The sequence below is a fragment of the Lissotriton vulgaris genome, chromosome 2_1 (assembly GCF_964263255.1).
Source record: "Lissotriton vulgaris chromosome 2_1, aLisVul1.2, whole genome shotgun sequence".
Taxonomy (NCBI): domain Eukaryota; kingdom Metazoa; phylum Chordata; class Amphibia; order Caudata; family Salamandridae; genus Lissotriton; species Lissotriton vulgaris.
Window position 1 is genome coordinate 551,318,548 of NC_141687.1, and position 19,141 is coordinate 551,337,688.

The window sequence follows — 19,141 nt, forward strand, 5'->3', positions numbered from 1 at the left end:
TTGGAGTCCAGTAGGGATCAACCCACATGGGATTCTTGCTCAGGATTGCTGGGGAAACATTTTTGGACCAGTGGGCATCTTTGGGTGCAGAGGTGGTCATTTTCCGGTTACACAGTCAGAGCTTTTTGTCCTTAAAGTTGGTTTTCTTCTAGACAGGACCGCTGTCGGCAGGAGATTAGGAGTCTTTTTAAAAGGCAGGCAGTCCTTCAAGGGTTCTGGAGGTCATTGGGCTGCGGAATGAGTCGCTCTTCTGTAGCAGGGTCTTTAAGGGCTGTAAACAGGCCATTGGGGCTGGGGCTAAGTCAGTTGCAGCCTTCAGTCTTCAATACTGCAGGGCTCTTTTTTGTCCTGTTCTTCAAAGGGCATCGGTAATCTGAAGATTACGTTCAGGGGCGCCCCTAAATACTTAATTTAGGGGTGTTACAGAGATAAGACGGTGGTAGTCAATTGGCTACTTTCCTTCAGGTTGACTACACCCTTTATATGCCCACTCCCTCTGTGGAGGGGGCATATCCCTAACCCTATTGGCTAGAATCCTCCATAACAATATGGAGGACTCTCAAAGGAGGGCATCACCTCAGTTCAGGGCACCTCAGGGGTGGTCCTGGCTGAGAGCGGACACGCCCATCTTGCTTACTAATTTTCTCACCGACCTTACTTCAAAAAGTGGGGCTTGGTCAGGAAAAGGAGTCATCTCAACTAGCTGGAGAGGCCCCGGTCAGCATAACAAAGGGCAGGAAGCCTTTGATGCTCACCGCAGTTCTATGCTGTTCCTGCTTGGGGGTAGGTGCGAAGCACCTCCACCCAGAGAAGGCTTTGTTTCTGACCCACAAGAGCAAAAGGTTCCCACCTCAGGGGGTCCGAAACATGTCTAGAGATGGCAGGCTGGTGCAGACCAGTCAGGCGCATACTAGTGGTTTATAGGTTTGCAGGCTGCACCTCTACAGTGCCCTCTGAGTGCATGTATTAATTAACATTGGCAACAGTGTGGGCTCATTAATCTGAGATGTTTGGTACCAAACATCTTGAAATTAGGTGTAGCCATCATGGAGCTGTGGAACTCGCACTGACAAGCTCCCAGCCAATGTACTCAGTATGGCTTCACCATGCACTTATAATGCCTAAGAATGGACTTAGACACTATACAGGCATATCTGCTCATGAAGATATGCCCTCACATGAGGTATAGTGCACCCTGCCTTAGGGCTGTAAGGCCTGCTTCAGGGGTTACTTACCTATGCCTCTTGCAGTGCTGGTAGGCCTGACACATAGAGATGTGTGCCAGGTCGACTCTTCACTTATGTCTGCACCACAATACGCAGGCTGCAGTGGGAAATGTCCATGGGTTTGATGAGGGGCCCCATAGGGTGGCACAAGACATGCTGCAACCCTTAGAGACCCTCTTTGTTCACAAGGCCCTTTTTACCACTGGTACCTTTTACTGGGGTCTTATATGTGTGCCAGATGTGTACCAGTTTTGAAAACAAAGGTACAGTTTTGGCAAAGAACTCAGGCACTGTGAACCTGCTTAGCAGGAACTCAATGCACATTCAGTCAGAGATGCATCAGAGTCAGGCAAAAAGGGGGAGCGTGGGGGGTAACAATGCCAAAAGGAGTACTTTCCTAAAGCTACTACTTTACACTCCCCTTAACACCCCTAAATTCAGTTTTTCGATGGCCCCTTGATACCAAGAATTCAGATTCGATGTACCTGGTAACAGAAGAAGGACAAAGAAGAGCTAACAATGCAAGAACTTTGGACCAGCACCGAAATTGGCGCCAAACCCTGCCTGGCTGCTGCTCTCCCGACAATTGCAAGAAGTGACTTGTCCTGCCACTGAACAGCCTACCCAAACGGTTGGAGGACTGTCCAGTACTTCACTAACCAAGCAGGATCTCCCTTGAGATGATGGAACCATCTCCCTACATTTGTAGGCACCAACAGCATCTTACTGGTTCACCATTTTACTGACCATCTTGTCTACCGAGGTAGCAACTTGACAGGAGGAGGTCATAGAGAGTCCAGGAGGTCAGCCCGTCACTTCAACAAGTCTTGAGATACTACATTTTTCAGGAGCCTCCCTGCACCAATACCTGGGATACCGGAGCCCTTGCAAGCACCAAGGCTTGTTGTGTGTTCAGCCCGGTCATCACTAACACCAACACCGACCTGCAGACGAGGGACGTCAGTATTGCCATGTCTTCACTGAGAGTGACACTGCAGTCTTGTTTTCTCCTCCTCTTCCAGTCACTCTAAACAAGTGAGAACCTCTGACTCGAGCCACCCACCGGGTAAAACACCGCTCCACCTAACCCCCAAGCCCGAGTCCACTTAAATCAACTGTATCTTCATGCTCCAGAGACTCTTAGGAGCTGAGCCCACATTTTTAGGTTCTGCCAGACTGGTCCCCCAGTCCCTACTTGCAGCCTTTATATTGGTAGGTACTTTGCCATTGAATACTGCGTAGCACTTGAGGCTACCAATGCAACCTGCACTTCTGCACCTGGACACCCCAAGGCTGGTAAAACCAAACTGCTGGTGGTTTCTTGGACCTTGGCCCCATAGCCACTCAAGTCCAGAAGAAGAATCCTGAAAACCATTTAAGTATGTCTATGCAGTGAACGCTTCTCCCATAGGATAACGTTACCAAGTTTGAGTATCTTGACTCAAAAAACGTTATTCAACTGTATTTTATATTTTTACAAAAATTCCTATCCCCAATAGTACTTAGATGATCTTGGTGTCGAAAATGGTATACAAATCTGTGTTATTTTTCTAAATTGGTCACGGATTTCTTTTTGAGTGTGAATCTCATTTATTGACTCTGTGTGTACACCAAATGCTAAACACTCCCCTCTGATAAGCTGAAGCCGCTCACCCAACTACTACTAGAAGCCCCTGTAAACCAATAAGGGTTGTCAAATCAAAGAGATCCACCATAAAGGGGAGTTTTTTTTTAAATTAAAGTTTTACTGTGTTAGGAAAGTGTGTTTCTCATCGTGGAATGGATGCACCCAGTGTTCGCTTAAATACCCCTCACACACTAGAAGGGCTCTTGGTGTCATGCTTCATCATAGGGGTCTTCCCGTCCCGCTGCGGGAGCACTGTGTTTGCAATAATATGTGTTGTGTAGGAGTAGTGAGTGGAAGGGAAGGGAGTGGATATGAAAAAGTGGATTAAAAAGGACCTGGCCTCATGTACTTAAGAAACTTTAATAGGTTGTCGAGGCTGGACCTGTTAAAATGGTGATGCGGAGGTGTCCTGCTTACAATGTGCAGATACTCCTATAAAGTCAACATATTTGGAAGCATCGAGGCTTCTTCATCAGGACTGAAAGATCCCCTCGGTACACCCTAAGTTGATATCAAATATGAAGGTGTGCTATAAACAAATGTGAAAAAAATGAAAATATGCAGGAATCTCATGCATGCGCAAATAAACGAAACCTGTGAAAGAAAAAAACAGACACGTAAGTACGGCATAGCCATGTGGAAACCCTTGCTTTGCAGACTTCAGAAATCGGACAGCAATAATCATAATCTTCTTTTTCCCACCTTTTTGAACAGAAATCAGTGGGCAACACTCTTCTCTACCCTTTACAGAGGCCCATGGAGCATTATCTCCTACATTACATAGTATGTATTGAACAGTGTTTGAGGTCATCATTTACATACAAACCTTTGACAATTACTCTAGTCATGTGTCTGTGTGTCTTATTTGTCTTTTTTTTCCCACAGGTAATTGCACTGATAAATCACGATATTAGTAGCACTAAATAAACTACAGTCGCCTTGTGGCGCTCATTTTTTCTTTCACAGGTTTCGCTTATTTGCGCATGGGAAAGCGTAATTAGCAAGTTTCTCTTTCAGATTAACATTTTTGAGGTACTATTAGGTATCGTATACAGTGCATGAGATTCCTGCATTTTTCATTTTTTTCACATTTGTATATAGCACACCTTCATATTTGATATCAACATAGTGAGTACTGAGGGGCTCTTTCAGTCCTGATGAAGAAGCCTTGATACTTCAAAACATGTTGATTTTATAGGAGTATACGCACATTGTAAGCAGGACACCTCCGCATCACCCTTTTAACAGGTTCAGCCTCGACAACCTATTAAAGTTTCTTAAGTCCATGAGGCCAGGTCCTTTTTCAATACACTTTTTCCTATTCACTCCAGACCTTTCCGCTCACTACCTCTACACAACACATAGTATTGTCAAAACAGTGCTCCCGCGTAGTCGCGTAGTCGCAGGTCGTAGCATTCCCTGGCCCGCAGCGGGACTGGAAGACCCCTATGATGAAGCATGACACCAAGGGCCCTTTTGGTGTGTGAGGGTTATTTAGCCAAACACTGTGTGCATCCATTCCAGGATGAGAAACACACTTCCCTAGAACAGTAAAACTTTAATTTCAAAATACCCCCCTTTATGGTGGATCTCTTTGATTTGACTACAGAGTACTAGAGGAGGACGCATCTACCCTGAGTGTCCGTATAAGACACTACCTCTTCACTCCATAATTTTGATATGTGAAACCAATAAGGGTCGTCTGGACTATTTGCATAGTGTAACCCTACATAAATAGCCAGCTTCCAACAGGACCTACAATGACAGATGAGACAAGGATTACTGCTGGATTCATGCCTATTTGTGCAGTTTACACAGTGAGTTAGATGTCTACCTTTTTGGTAAGAAGGCAAAGCTAATGTAAAAAGAACATGTAACACTATTCATATTTTGGCACTAGAAACTATGTATACAAATCTGTTCCACGTTCCTTCCTTTACCTACGAGTCTGTGAACCTCCATGTGCAGTGTGTCTAGAGGAGGGAGTTTCATGACAGTGCAGTCTGGCCTCTGTGCCTTTGGAAGAGGAGTGCCGCCGCACTGAAAGAAAGCTGCCTGAGTACTCAGAGGGGGCTCGCATGCCTGTACTTCTCTTGACTCTGAATGATAGAACCGAAGTTGTTCGTGGGCCCGAGCACCGCTGATTTAAGTTGGTGCTTATGTTCCACCAAACTCTAAATGCGAGGCGCTGTTTTCTCACATACCGGCCTGCGTATGTAGTGTTAATTCAAACTTGCCAGAGAATGCTGCTCGTGTCACTGCTAATATGACCGTCCAATGGCTTTGTGTTAATAGATTTTAACAGTGATAACCTGACAGTGCAAAGTTTAAACAGAAACATTTTCAGTGTATATGGCAGAAAGGTCTCAATATGAAGCCGCTCAGATTTCACAAAAATGCTATCTGCACAGTATAGTGCTCTTCTGTGCCTTATCTCTGGCACTTTGTGAGACATTTTGAGTCATGCTAAGTAGAAACGAGCAACAATTTAACAGCAACTCGTTTAGAGAGTGTACGAGGCAGCCCCAGGGCAAGTGTGATTACCCATCTTTCTTTCTTAATTCAATAACTCTAGGTCTCAAAAGTAACATGGAGTTTGTGTTTAGGCAGAGCGAATGTTTGATAGCCAGGTAATATCGGTTGCTGTTTGCACAGAAAAGATAAGAGTACATTTTGTGATAGTGACATTCAGAACAAATATATTACACTCCAATGTGCTAGTGGTAGATGTATTTCTGTTACATAAAGTTGCCAAAATCTATACGCCTCAGAACTAGCCTACTCTTCTACAAAAATGAATACTTCCTACTTGCAGACATGTTAACTCCAAGACCAAGGACATAGAGACTCGCTACAATTACCTAATCGTAGCAAGTAAGCACTTCTAATAACTACAAGGCTCATTGTGTAGATTTCTTTTTTATATATATATATTTTTTTTATTGGTATTTACATGTTACAGAATATTTACAAATCAAAACAACCACCTCTGCTGGTCGAGGCCCCTATTTAGGTCTAGCAACAGGGAGATACAAGTGACCCAGAGACAGGAAAGGGGTCAGTCAAGCCGTCATTTAGAGCTGGGGGAGAGCTGGCGATGCAGATAGTTCATGAGGGAAAGAGGCTTTGGAGAATGCAGTCACCCTTGGCTCGTCCACAGGCTGGCCCGACTGGCCTGGTGACTAGGGACCTGAACGGAGAGGGAACATCCATCCCTACAGCAGAGATGATGTCATTTGAAACCAAACCATTGCGGAAAACAAATTGAAATTCTAGAATCATTAATGGGTGGAGGTTATTTTAAAAGGTTTCAATAGGAGTACTAGAAAATAGGAGAACTTAATTGTCTCAAACTCTCATCTCAAAAATAAACACGTGATGTGGACACAGAAATACAAAAAAATGTTTCCAGTGGTGTGAGTCAGATATTTCAAAGGCACACCTAGGGTTCCCGATATCTCGTATCAGTCTGTATTTTTATAATCAACTTAAACCAACCCAATTGCACAAAAACATAAACATTCGCTGGATAGAAGGTAACAAAACAAAAGCTCATTGAATGTGTTTTATATTGGGGAAGAACAACGGAGATCCCAAAACAATGGAGGATTTTAACGTGGGCAGGAACATGCTCCATTGAGAGATTCTCTGTCTAAGAAGAAGGCCTTTTGACCTAGTTGTACATGTGCCTAATGTGATAAAAGTGATTTGTTTATGAGTGGCATGTTTTAATGCACTACTGTTAAAGGGCCTTGTTGGATTAGAAGCAATGTCTATGCTTTCAGCAAGCATTGCATTTGTTGATGTTTCAGACGACAGAAAGCTATTAGAGCGCATTTGGGTACTTTAAAAGTGAGCTTTTGTGTTTTCTTGTTCTTTAAACTGTGCTTTTCATTCAGGAGCCTGTGCAGCATTTAGGTTGTTTTGATAGTTATGAAAATGCGTAAAGTTCGAAAAAGGTTTTTCGACTTACGTGAGTTTGAGGGTTATGGTTAAAGAATTACGCCAACAGACACATTCCCTCTATAAAGGGTAAGCAGGTGCTGACTAGGTTGAATTCCAAAAGTATCACTCCAGTAGTGAACGTTAGGTTCTATAAGGGTATTAAGGGTATTGTTCACTAATGTCTTATTCCGTAAAAAGAAGGGATCCTGCGTATTCACAGCTATTGATGTTGATTGTGGCTAGGCTAAAAAAACAGACACTGGAAACAGAGGGAAGTACAATGTTTATTTATGGACGTTATCTAAAGAAGTTGCAGTCCTGTGGTATCGTCCAGCATAGTCATTTTGATTTGAAAACGTACTCACCTTTCAAAATAATTTGGAATTGTTATATTTACTGCGGCCATCTATCCAAATCGGATTTATGTCTGTTTTCATTTTTACAAATTAAATCCAAAATGTAGCTCTCTTCATGTATCTTACCGTTCTGCAGCTTTCACATGCCCTGTGTATAGGAACTTAGGAGTGTATAAAGAGCTCAATACAACGTCCTTATGTGCACAAACTCAGGCCAGCACTAGTATTCCAAGCCAACATGGATGTCTCCAAAATAGAATTCAAGGAAAGTTCTGCCGGAGAGGTGCTCTCTCTGAACTCATATGACCCTGACGCTTTCAATGTATCATTTCAGCTCTGTGATGAGGAAGGATGCTGTTTACACACTATCACCATTGTTGCCATTTATGCTTGACACTGCAGAATACAGAACACCGCAGAAGCATGGTGTCCCTATTTATATATTAGCTTTCAAAATGCCAGCCAAGCATGTGCTGATGGGAGATGTAGTTTGCACCGTGGAACCTCAAAGCTCTGACGCACACTAATCGGCTCTGCAAAAATGATCTGGAGGAGACAGCGTTTGCCGTGAGCCAGAGACACCAGAGGAAGCATCACACCCACCCTCTGCTGCGATGTGCATTGCCTGATTTACAAATCAGCTTGGATTGCTGTAAATACATCCCATTTTAAGATCTGAGTATGTACCGACCAAGAGCCAAAGTAAGGCTGGCCGTTAGTAGTTTAAGTAAAGGGGGGATAAAATTGCTTAACAAGAAATATTGATATATCTTAATAGGGTGCTTTCGCTTCTACATTCATTGGGGCTCTGGTTGTTTTATTTAATCTACTACCGTACTGAAGACCCTCATGTCTTCCACCTTTGAAAATCAAAGCAGTGTTCTTCATTGAACTGTAAATGAGCCTGTGTAACACAGATTTGAACAAAGCACAGAGGCAATCACACAGAGCCTTCAGTAACAATCTTTAAACGAAAGCCTCCCCAGAATAATTAGATCGTTCACTTCTGATCAATTTTCTCTTTCATTGCAACTGTAGCATGGAATGAAATAATGCATGCTGTGAGTGATTTAGCTCCATTCCTAGAAACGGAACATAAACTGAGGAGGTATTGACAGTGATGTTGCGAGCATCATCTCCGACTTGCTCTTCATCTAAAGTGGGTTCGACCTCTACTTCAAGATTCATGAACACCATACTAAAAACCCATGCCTTAAAAAATCACCAGTAACGTTGAGAACCATCCACCATTCTACTTCGACAAAGGCGTTGGTGACATCGACCTCTAAACTCAAATCATTATTGACATCAATAATCTACATCATCAAAGCCTGATGCTCACTCAGTGTAAAAACAGAAAAGTCATCATAAGCTTCCTTCAGAGTATCTCCATCAACATCAAAAAGACTTAATTTGTCACTATCGCCTATGACGTCAATAACTATGACGAGCACCCCATCCCCATCGATGGTGTCCCCTACCTCACCTTCTCCTCTGCATTCACCATGACTACCATCACTGGTGAAACGTGGGGTATCTTTGCCTCATTTTTCAACTTTGGCCTTCACTTCAAATCAGAATAGAGTTGGTGGTGTATGTAAGCCATCTCTATGTATCTCAACCAATTACACCTTATTCTCACCCACTACATTTCAGGCCTATGAAGCAGATTATTATTATTGAGCACCCAAATGTAGGTAACAGCTATTATTAATACACAGGCCTACCATTCAGCCTCAAGTCTGCTCCTGGCGGATTCTCAAAATGCATGGCAGTGGCAGCATCCCACTTATGACAAAAAATAATTTTCATCTATTCTTACGTAGACAACAGGCTGCTGAAATCTCACAGTTGGGAAAAAGTAAAGCAGGATTTCCTGACATGAGTTGAATCTGCTGAGCAGTCTAGGTATTCTGATCTACTGTCACAAATTGTCAGTGGTGTAGAATATTTTATTTGGGGGCAACATAAGACATCATAAAAGAAGGTGTTTCCATTAATGGAGAGAATGTCACCTGTCCTTGACAAATACCGCATCCTGAAGGCAACCACAAATCCAACAGTGAGACAAATATCCTCCCTTCTGGGTTCTATGGCATCCTGTATATACATTGTCCCGAATGCAAAGTTGCACTCGAGACCACTGAAACAATGCCTAGAGGACCAGTGAAGTCAGAAGAACAATTGGGAAGAGAACTTGATCTTGACCTTTTCAGCAAAACAGTCTTTCGAATTGTGGTGCAGGAGGCACAACTTGTTCAAGAGAGTTCCTTAATAGGAACAGCTTCCGTCTCAAAGCACAGTGGGGAAGCTCATCTACAAGACTTGACAGTACAAGGCAATGGACACTCAAGGAAGCTTTGCATTCCCCGCTGTCAGGGGAAGAGGAGAAATGGGCCTGGCACTATTACCCACAGCGGCAACTTCAAGGTTTTACATATCTCAGGATTGCGACCCGCTCATCGGAAAACCTAACCAAAGCGCTTGACTCACACAAAAGAGATTCAGATCATTGGAAAAAATTACCACTCTCTCTCATGCGCAAAGCTGGCCTCTATTAAATCATTTGCCTCCCAAAATTCCTTTATGTGTGACAAAATATCCAGTTTGGGGTCCCCAGTAGGTTTTTCCAGGCAGTAGAGGATGTAAAACCAGGCCTCTTATGGGATGGCGGGTCACAGAAGATTGCCTGGATGTTCCTCACCAGAAGGCCCCTGACATACGTCTATATTGTTGGGTGACAAAATTTCAAGTGATTAATGTCTGGGCCTTCTCTCAACAGGAACCTTCCGTGATGTCAGATAGAGACTCCATGGACCGAGAAGGATATGTCAGATGCCTCTATGGTGAAAGGGGGAAAACACCACTACCGACCCCTATGGCTTTGGTGTTCAATCTATGCCATAAGTCGACCAAGGCTCTGGGATAGAAGGGCAAACTGATACTAGAATCCCCTCTGTAGGACTCTGAGATACTGAAGGGACTACGAAACATAGAGCGCCACAGAAAATGTGACCTTTTGGGAATCTCCAAGGTGGGCGACATCTGGCGAGGGAGCAAGGTAATAACCTTTACTGATCTGTATGACCAATATGAGTTGTCTGGCAGCCAATACCTTTGATACCGGCAAATCAGATATCTTCTGCAGAAATACATAGAGGGCCAACAGGGAGCTCCGGAGAGACACCCCTGGAGTATAGGGTTTTAGGGAGTCCCGACCAGCCACACAGTGTCCCGGATATATGCCACTCTCCTACACAATATTCTTGCCCCTCAAGACATCCTAAGGGTTAAATGGGAGAGGGACATAGGCATACTAGAAGACGACGATTGGGGGGCAGCATGCCTGTATCCCCAGGAAGTATCCATAAGAGCGGGATTCCAACTAACCCATTTGAAAACACTTCATAGCGCTTACTTCATGAGAACTAGATTGTTCCACATGAGGAAGACCGATATGGACCTATACTTAAGGAGTTAAGGGCAAAAAGGCACTCTGGTGCATACAATCTGGATCTGCCCCAGAATTCAGGAATATCAAAGTAAAAAAAGTCGAAGGCTGTCTGCAGTCCTGGTATTCATGTTAGAGCCTACTCCGCAGTTGCTGACCCTAGGCATATGAGGGAAAGAAACCCTGGACCGTTACAGTCTCCTCCAATATCACCTTGATGGCAGTGAGATGGGACGTGATTAGACTATGGGGGTAGGACAAGGTCCTGAAGCTGCATGCCTTGGAGTCAAATCTGAACCGGTGCTTGTGGGCTGAAAAACTAGTGTACCAGGCACAGGACTGCCCATAGGAGTTTCAGAAAATATTGGGCCCCTGGAAGAGTGCCGAAAATACTGATCTCTAGTGGGATTCATGGGTGAGAAGCCTGTTTCGGTGGAGAAAATAGGGAACAATACTATTCACATGTGAAACGTCATTGCATATTTGAAGATGTATGAAGGGCTCGACTTATGACAACTGGGGTCACAGGGCTGTGGTTTTGCTAGCATTCATAATGTAAGTTGAGTGGCATGCCTCAATTTTGTTTGCGGTTTCGTGGCCTCTGTACCACCAGTTTGAATTAAAAATCAATAAAAAAGGTTCAAAAATATATATACTTCTTTCATAGGGGATTTCCATGTATAGTCATAAGCGTTGAATAGTCCCGCCCATGTGCAGGGGCCCTAGAGCACTTCTTAAATATATCTTCGTAAGTGGAGATTTTCACCTTTCTTCAGGAAGGCCTGTAAAGACACTCAAGAAATAGACAAATAATGCAGCTTATGTAGATAGGCTACAACGGTCAAGTTCTTCATCATGAAGTCGAAAATGGGCAGTACATTAAATATGAGAACAATTGAAGATGTTTTGCAAGCAGCAGAAAACTTCCTCACAAACCCCTTTTTATGATAAGGATGAAGTTGTGCAGGACAGAGTGGCCTCATAGGCTGTCATTATATGGCTAAAAAAAGACGTTGTGCCTTTAAGAACTCAGAGACCACCAGTATCCAATCATGCACGGGTGGTGGCAGTTACTTCAGTTCTTTTTTCTGGTTCCTGCTGACAGGACCCCGGAGCATTGTGCTTGACTATTTTCAGTTTTTTTCCCTTAAAACACTCATCTGAATCTTCACTAATGTTGCGTCACTCAACGTCTTTGGTCTCTGCCTGCCTTTTTCTGTCTTTTTCAAAAATGCCATCTCTTTTTCATAAATGCCCTGACTGTAGGAGAAAAAAGGACCAAACAGACCATCACAGGGTATGTATTTTTTGTCTTCCAGACAATCATGTTCTTGAGGCCTGCCACATCTGCAGAAACGTTTCCCAGGGCACTCTTTGCGACGGGGAAAACCATTGCCTTCAGGGAGCAGAGTGGCGGAGAGGACAGCAAACTCAATTTGCAGGTGGGACCTTAGAGCAATGAGAGGATCAGTCTTCTACTAGAGCTCTTTCAGGTGCCTCTAGAAGGTGTCCCAAACAAAAAACGGTGAAAACATGCTATCAGTCCCCGACAACTTTGAGGACTTCAACATTCAGAAGAGGTAGGCCCTTGACCGTTTCGCCGTCTTCCCATTCAACATTGGCCAAATGCTGCAGATCAACGTCGAGGCATGGGGTATTGGCGATGATGACTTGTCCATCTACCCAGAGACCTTGTTCAAAGTCGAGGGTTCCATTGACTACAAAGTCCGCTCACCATTTACTACCGCTGGTCCCCTGTCTCCTAGAGCCAACTATCAACCTCTTCTTTTACCAGCTTCTGTTAAGACAGCTCCAGTTAGGCTTCAATAGAAATACCGTGCTCCGGAGCAGAATCCTGCCTTTCTTCGTACAGACCCAACGCCAGACTGAATCATTGTAGTGGCAGCAAAGAAACACCATGCCACTGTTCCTGCTTCCACCATAGCTCCGGATAGGGAGAGTCGCAAACTAGACTCAGTAAGTCGGAAAGTCTACAGTTCTGCTGCAACCACAATGCAGTTGGCCAGCGCCACTGCCCTTCTCCGCATATATGATAGAGCTCTGTGGGAATCCTTGCAGCAGTTCATCGATCTTCTACCACAGGACAAGCAGGAGGATTTTAATGAAATTCTCACTGAAGGGCTGATGATCTCAAATCAGATAATTAGCCCTGCAGCAGATTCTTCCCTCCTTGTGAAATACTGCCACTGTGTTGCTCTCTGACAGCATTCTTGGCTCCGCCTTACCTCTCACAAGCCACAATCTCAGCAGAGAATTTTCAATCTCCCATTTTCAGATACCACTCAGTTTGGTTTCCACATCGATGACGAAATGGCAAGGATGAATGCAGAGATAGGGACTTTAAAAGGAGTCAGCTTAAAAAAAGCTAAAGAGCCAAGGAAAACCTTCAGGCCATTTGATGCTGTTTTTTTCCACAGAGGGTTCAAACCCCTGTTGGTATCAGGGCCAGTAACAAACTGGTACACAGTCACAATAGTACCAAAGATGCAACCAGCCCTACAAAAGGAAGCAGGCTAGAGGAAGATCAATCCAGGTGCCTGCTCAGGGAGGAAAACAATCAGGTTAAAAACCTTGGGCCTCATTTATGAAAAGTGACGCATCGCTGCGTGAAAACAGCGATGCGTCACTTTTCACTGCGCACTCCTTGCGACACCAATGATGCGTCATATTTAATGTATGACGCATCATGTCGCAAGGACTTACAGATACGTCAGTATTTCTGACGCATCTGTAAGCGCAAAAGTGACGCATTGCTGGAGTGTGTCACAAAAGTGACGCAACTCCAGCAATGCGTCCTTTCACATGGGGCAAACCCCATGTGAAAGGGCTTGCGTCAGTCTTACGCCTGCTGTGAGGCAGGCGCAAGATTTTGACGCAACAGCATCCTAAAAGTGACGTAGTGAAATCTCATAGATTTCACTGGGTCACTATTACAAGGCTTTTTGCGGGGGAACGCCCCCTCTGCATACATTATACCTGACGCAGGTATAATGTGGCGCAGGGGTTTAAAAAGTAACGCATCTACCTAAGATGCGTCACTTTTTAAATATGGCGCAACAAGGCGCATTTTGTACGCCGCTGGTGCGTCACAAAAAGTGACGCACCGGCGGCGCAAAACTGATGCATGGCCTCATAAATCTGGGCCCTTGAATCTTCCTTTCCCACTCTTCCGTTACCTACTCTGGTAGGAGGGAGCAGCTATCATTTTCTGGAAGAGTGGAAAACCATCACACAAGACGCCTGGGTTCTAAATATTGTTCGTAATGGATATTGTCTCGGGTTCATCAGTCCACCACAGTCCATTCCTCCGAAACCATCCAAAAATCAACTACCACAGCTACGAGCAGAGGTCAACATCCTCTTACAAAAATAGCCAGTGGAACTGGTTCCTTCTCAACAGTGAGGCACTGTGAATTATTCCAGGTACTTTCTTGTCAAGTAGTAAGACAGGGACAAATTCAGACCCACTGTCGACCTCAAAACGGTCAACAAATGGATTCGGAGAGAAAAATTCAGAATGTTGGCGTTACATCCAATTAACCCCCAATTACACTAAGGAGATTGGCTCTGCTTCAGCGAACTTCTATACGCATACTTTCATATTCGAATCGTTCTTGAGGTTTGTATTTGGGCACGACCACTATCAGTACCAACTTCTCCTGTTTGGCCTCAAGTCAGCACCCAGGACATTCTCCAAGTGTATGACAGTAGTGACTGCCCATCTACGTAAACACAAGCTTTTCTACTACCCCTATGTAGCTGATTGGCTGATCAAGGCATCCACCTTTCAAATGGCTCAGCTTCCGACCTCCTACGGCTTGGCTTCTCTCCCAGTACAGCTAATACACCACCTAGCGGCTTTGATCAACACCTTGCAAACAAAAGTGTGTCTTTCTAAGGAGAGGCGCTTATCAATTCTTGAGAAAGCTCAGTCTCTCATGAAAGCTTCTCATCCGACCATGAGGACAGTGTCTTCTCTCTTTGGCTCGATTGTTTCCTGAATTTTTCTTACACCGAATGCCCGTTTTCACATGAGGCCCCTACAAGAATGCATCGAGGACCAATGGTACCAACTGACAGGCAATTGGGACCACTGGATTTGGCTATCCCATCAGGTCCTGGAAATGGTGGGGCTCTCCAACCAATCTTCACCAAGGGACACCATTCCTTCTGGAGACTCCTCCTTAAACCATAGTCACTGATGCCTCACAATAGGATGGGGAGGCCACGTGGACCACCTCCAAATTCAGGGCACATTGTCACTGAAAAATTCAACATACTATATCAATCTCCTAGAGCCGCTAGCAGTCCATCTGGTGCTGAAAGCTTTTCATCCATCCTTCAAGTCCAACTCCCTGCTTGTTCAGACGGTCAATACAACAGCTGTGTGCTACCTTTCCATGCAGGGAGGGATGAGGGACAGGCCTTTGTCTCACAAAGCCCAGACAATCAGAAATGGCTTCTGGCTAGAGACCTTAAAATCACTGCAACTGGCCTTCCAGGGGTACAGAATGCTCAAGCTGATTCTTTCATCAGGCTCTCTACTGATGAAATTCGGAGGCCAGATGGTGCACCCAACCTCTCTGCTCTGCTCTCTGCTCCTGCACTAGTGCAGTATGAACATCTGAATTTACCACAGCACTGTATGAATATCCTCAAAGAGGCTAAGTTGCCTTCCACATGTTATGCATATGCCTTAACATAGAAGAGATTCAGCATATGGTGTTCATCTAAAACAAGGACCTTACCACTCACCAGGAAGATGTCATTTTACCAAACCTACTCCATTTGGCTCGATCTGGCTTGCAGTTCTCTTCTATTAAAGTTCACTTGGCAGCTCTTACTGCCCACAGAAAAGCTCCTTCACAAAACCTCTTTTTTTCAGAATCCCTGTCATTAAGGATTTCCTAGAAGCTTTGAAGAAGGTCTTTCCTCACATTAGGCGCCCTTCTCCTCCATGGGAGCTGAATGTAGTCCTTTCACGTCTTATGCAAGGTCCCTTCAAGCCCATACACAAGGCATCTCTCCAACTTCTGACTTGGAAAACTGCTTTCTTTGTGGCAATCACATCTACCTGCAGGGTTAGTGAGATCCAGGCACTCGGTTCACATGAATCATGCATTGTATTTCATTCTAACAAAGTGGTCATGAGGAATCACCTGGAATTCCTCCTTATGGTAGTTTCAGATTTCCTTGTCAACCATACAATATCATTACCGCGTTTTTTTCAGAATACCTCTGTTTCAGGTGCAAGAACCCTCCACTCCCTGGATGTGAGGAGAGTTGTTAAATGTTATTTAGACAAGACAAAGGATATCAGGCAATCAGACCAATTGTTTGTCAACTATGGTCCACTCCTTAACAGGCTTAGCCGCCTCAAAAAAGATAATAAAACACTGTCAGCTAGGCCAAAAGCACTCTCCAGTAGAGGGAAAGCAGCTACTGCTGCTTTGCTGTGCAATATCACTATTCCAGAAATTTGAAAAGCAGCTATCTGGAAATCAGTTCATACATTCTAAAAACAAAACTACTGCCTAAATTCTGATGCTAGAGCAGATACTGAAGTAGGACAGGCTCCCCTCAAAAACCCATTTGCTGAAAATATCTACTTCATCCTCTGTCTCCTCCGACACACTATATGGGGTTGGGCTTGCTTCTCTATTTAACACTTAAGACTATACATAGAAATCCCCTACAAGAGAAGGAATAGTTTTCTACCTCTAACTCCAGGTCTCCCATAGGGGTATTTCCCTGACAAGACACACGCGACCCCCCCGCCTTCTGGGTGGATCAGACAGACTTTTTCTTATAATCTAATAACATCACCTTCAAAAAGAACTGAAGTAACCGCCACTACCTGTGCATGATGAGTTTCTGGTGGTCTCTGATTTCTTAAAGGTACAGCTTATTTTTTAGCCATTATATGATAGCCTATGAGGCCACTCTGTCCAGCACTCCTTCATCCGTATCATAAAAATGGGTTTGTTACAGAGTTTCTGCTGCTTGCTAACATCTTAACATCTTTTTTGACTTCATGAAGAACTGAGCCATTGTAGCCTATCTATGTAGGCTGCATTATTTTTTTATTTCTTAAGTGTCTTTGTAGGCCTTTCTGAAGAAAGGTGAAAATCTCCACTTAAGAAGATATATTAAAGAAGTGCTCAGGGGTCCCCGCACTTGGGTGGGACTATTTAACACTTATGACTTATCGTTGAATTACCCCGATGAGAGAATTGGAGTAACAGGTAAGAGACAATTTCTTATAAAAGATCCCTATGCTGCACTATTTGATTTCCATGGCTCTGCATGCAATGGCCTGGACAGTGATCAGAAACAAACTGATGTCAGTGTGCATTAATGGCACATATAGAGTGCCCCAAACGTCACATTCAAGGTGAGATGGAGCCAATGCAGAGCAGCACAATGCTATCTGCTGATACGCAAGGAAATTGCTGTAGTTTCCGGATCCAGTCTGGTGCCTGGGGAAATTCACAAAGTGAGGAATCTGTGGTTAGATGTGGGCTCTACTAGAAAAGACAATACTGAAATTAAGTAACGTGTTCTACAAAAATAGAGTAAAAAGAAGATTGTTTGAGAGATGCTTAATGGTTTTTAAGATGGTTTTGTGTTTGAAGACCCACCTTTGCTTATGTTGGTTATGATACCATGGTGTGAGTAATCCAGTTCCTCTATTATAGAATTGTATTATCTGTCCCACAAATAGGACTGATAGGCTTTAAAGACTAAGACTAACATCAATATAGTGACTTGTTAAACGTGTAATGTTGGAATAGAGGTTGAGGAAGATTTTTAAGTTGCATGATGATTTATGCGGGTTTGACCACTTCTGTTATCAGTTTTCGGACCCATATGTCTGGTTTCGAAATAACAAGAATATTGCACAGTGTTGTGGAGGTTTTAAAATAATAATAAACATACATGTAAGCAGATGAGCCAAACTGTGGCGAAAGAACGGGGAATTTAAATCATAATTTGATACTAGTTTGTCACTACATGGTGGGAATATTAAGTGTATGACTGGATGTGGATTTTATTTACTCCTCAGGTATTCACTCGAAAGTTGGAGGAAGTGGGGCGAGTACTGTTTCTTATATCCCTGACACAGAAGATCCCTGCTGCCCATAAGCAATCTCATGTCTCCATGGTACAGGAAGACCTCCTCCGTCTTCCTTCCTTTCCACGCAGTGCTATTGATGCTGAGTTCTCTTTGTTCAGTGATCCTCAAGGTACTGGAGCTATTTTACAAATTTTCAGCTTCACAATATTCATAGCAGAAGAAAGCCAGCATGAATGTTTATCTATTAAGGCGGGTAAAGTACAACATCTTGCCAATCATTCTAGATCACTTGAACACTAAAAAATTCAAATTGTTGGATATATAGCTTTTAATTTATTTATAGAAGGCTGAGAGAAAAAAGATTTGCATCATTGCTTGTCGTCAAGGGGCATTAATATGAAAATTACTCAGTGGTAACTGAAAGGAAATGGGGATGGTGGGTTTGGAAAAAAAGTACTAAAAAACAACACCTACCTTGTAAACGGCCCGTCTCCGCCGCATTGCTGCTCTTCTTTGCGAGGTCAAAACCAGGAAGCACCCAGGATCCCCATGGCCAATAACAGTGTTGCAATGCAGCATTGTGATTGGCTTCCCATAGCCAATCACAACGCATTACAGACTGGTGGGGCAGATGAAGTCCTCGTGACTGTTTGGCTGGCCCAAGACGGCTGGCCAAGCAGTCATGCACACTTTGAGTGTGCAAATCACTCCTTCCCCTGTGACCCATAGCCCCGTAGAAAAAAAAAATAAAAGGATTATAACAAGGTTATTTCTGCTCGGCCAGCAGTGGGGCGACTCTCCTCCACCTGAGTGGAGAACCCCCCTGAAATTACTTTGTGAGTAACTGATCACGTCCAGCAAAAATGTCTGATAGAAAGTAGGATTCCAGTCATCCTACTTACTGGGATCTAGAAATTTTATGTACCTCTTCCCGCCCACCTTTGGCCATTTTGTTCTCAGAAGGGTAAGCCACACCAAGGGGCCTATTATGATTGCGGAATTTCCGCATCCTCCGGGCCGGCGGAAGCCACCACCGGCCCGGAGGATGCGGAAAAACCGCAGCGGACCCACCAAAGACCCACCGCCACATTAGGATGGCTGGTGGGTCCTGGCTTCCGTCCGCAGCTTTTCCGCCGCGGTTGGCTTATAACCGCGGCGGAAAAGCCCTAATATGGTGCCGGTGTCTCTGACACCGCCAGTATTATTAGGATGCCCCAAAAGAAATGCTTTTCCACAGCGGGTTTTCTGCCGTGGAAAAGCATACGGACCTTCACTGCAGGGGCCCGGGTGAAGGAGGGGTGGGGGTGCACATGGGGGGTACCTATGGTACCCCCCTGCATTTGTATGCAGAAATCGGCAGGCACGGCGCGATGCCTGCTGCTTTCTGCATACAAATGCATTGCATGCATTTTTAACATTGCAGAGGGTGCAGCTTGA

General features: G+C 44.2%; 1 protein-coding gene across 1 annotated transcript in view; it reads left to right on the plus strand.

Annotated features, from left to right (window-relative positions):
• Positions 1-19,141, plus strand: part of UNC80 (unc-80 subunit of NALCN channel complex) — a 2,521,865-nt gene that overhangs the window by 1,575,630 nt on the left and 927,094 nt on the right. Inside the window, exon 43 of the mRNA XM_086955549.1 lies at positions 17,693-17,873. Coding sequence (XP_086811675.1) covers positions 17,693-17,873 — 181 coding nt within the window. The remainder of the gene's footprint in view (positions 1-17,692; positions 17,874-19,141) is intronic.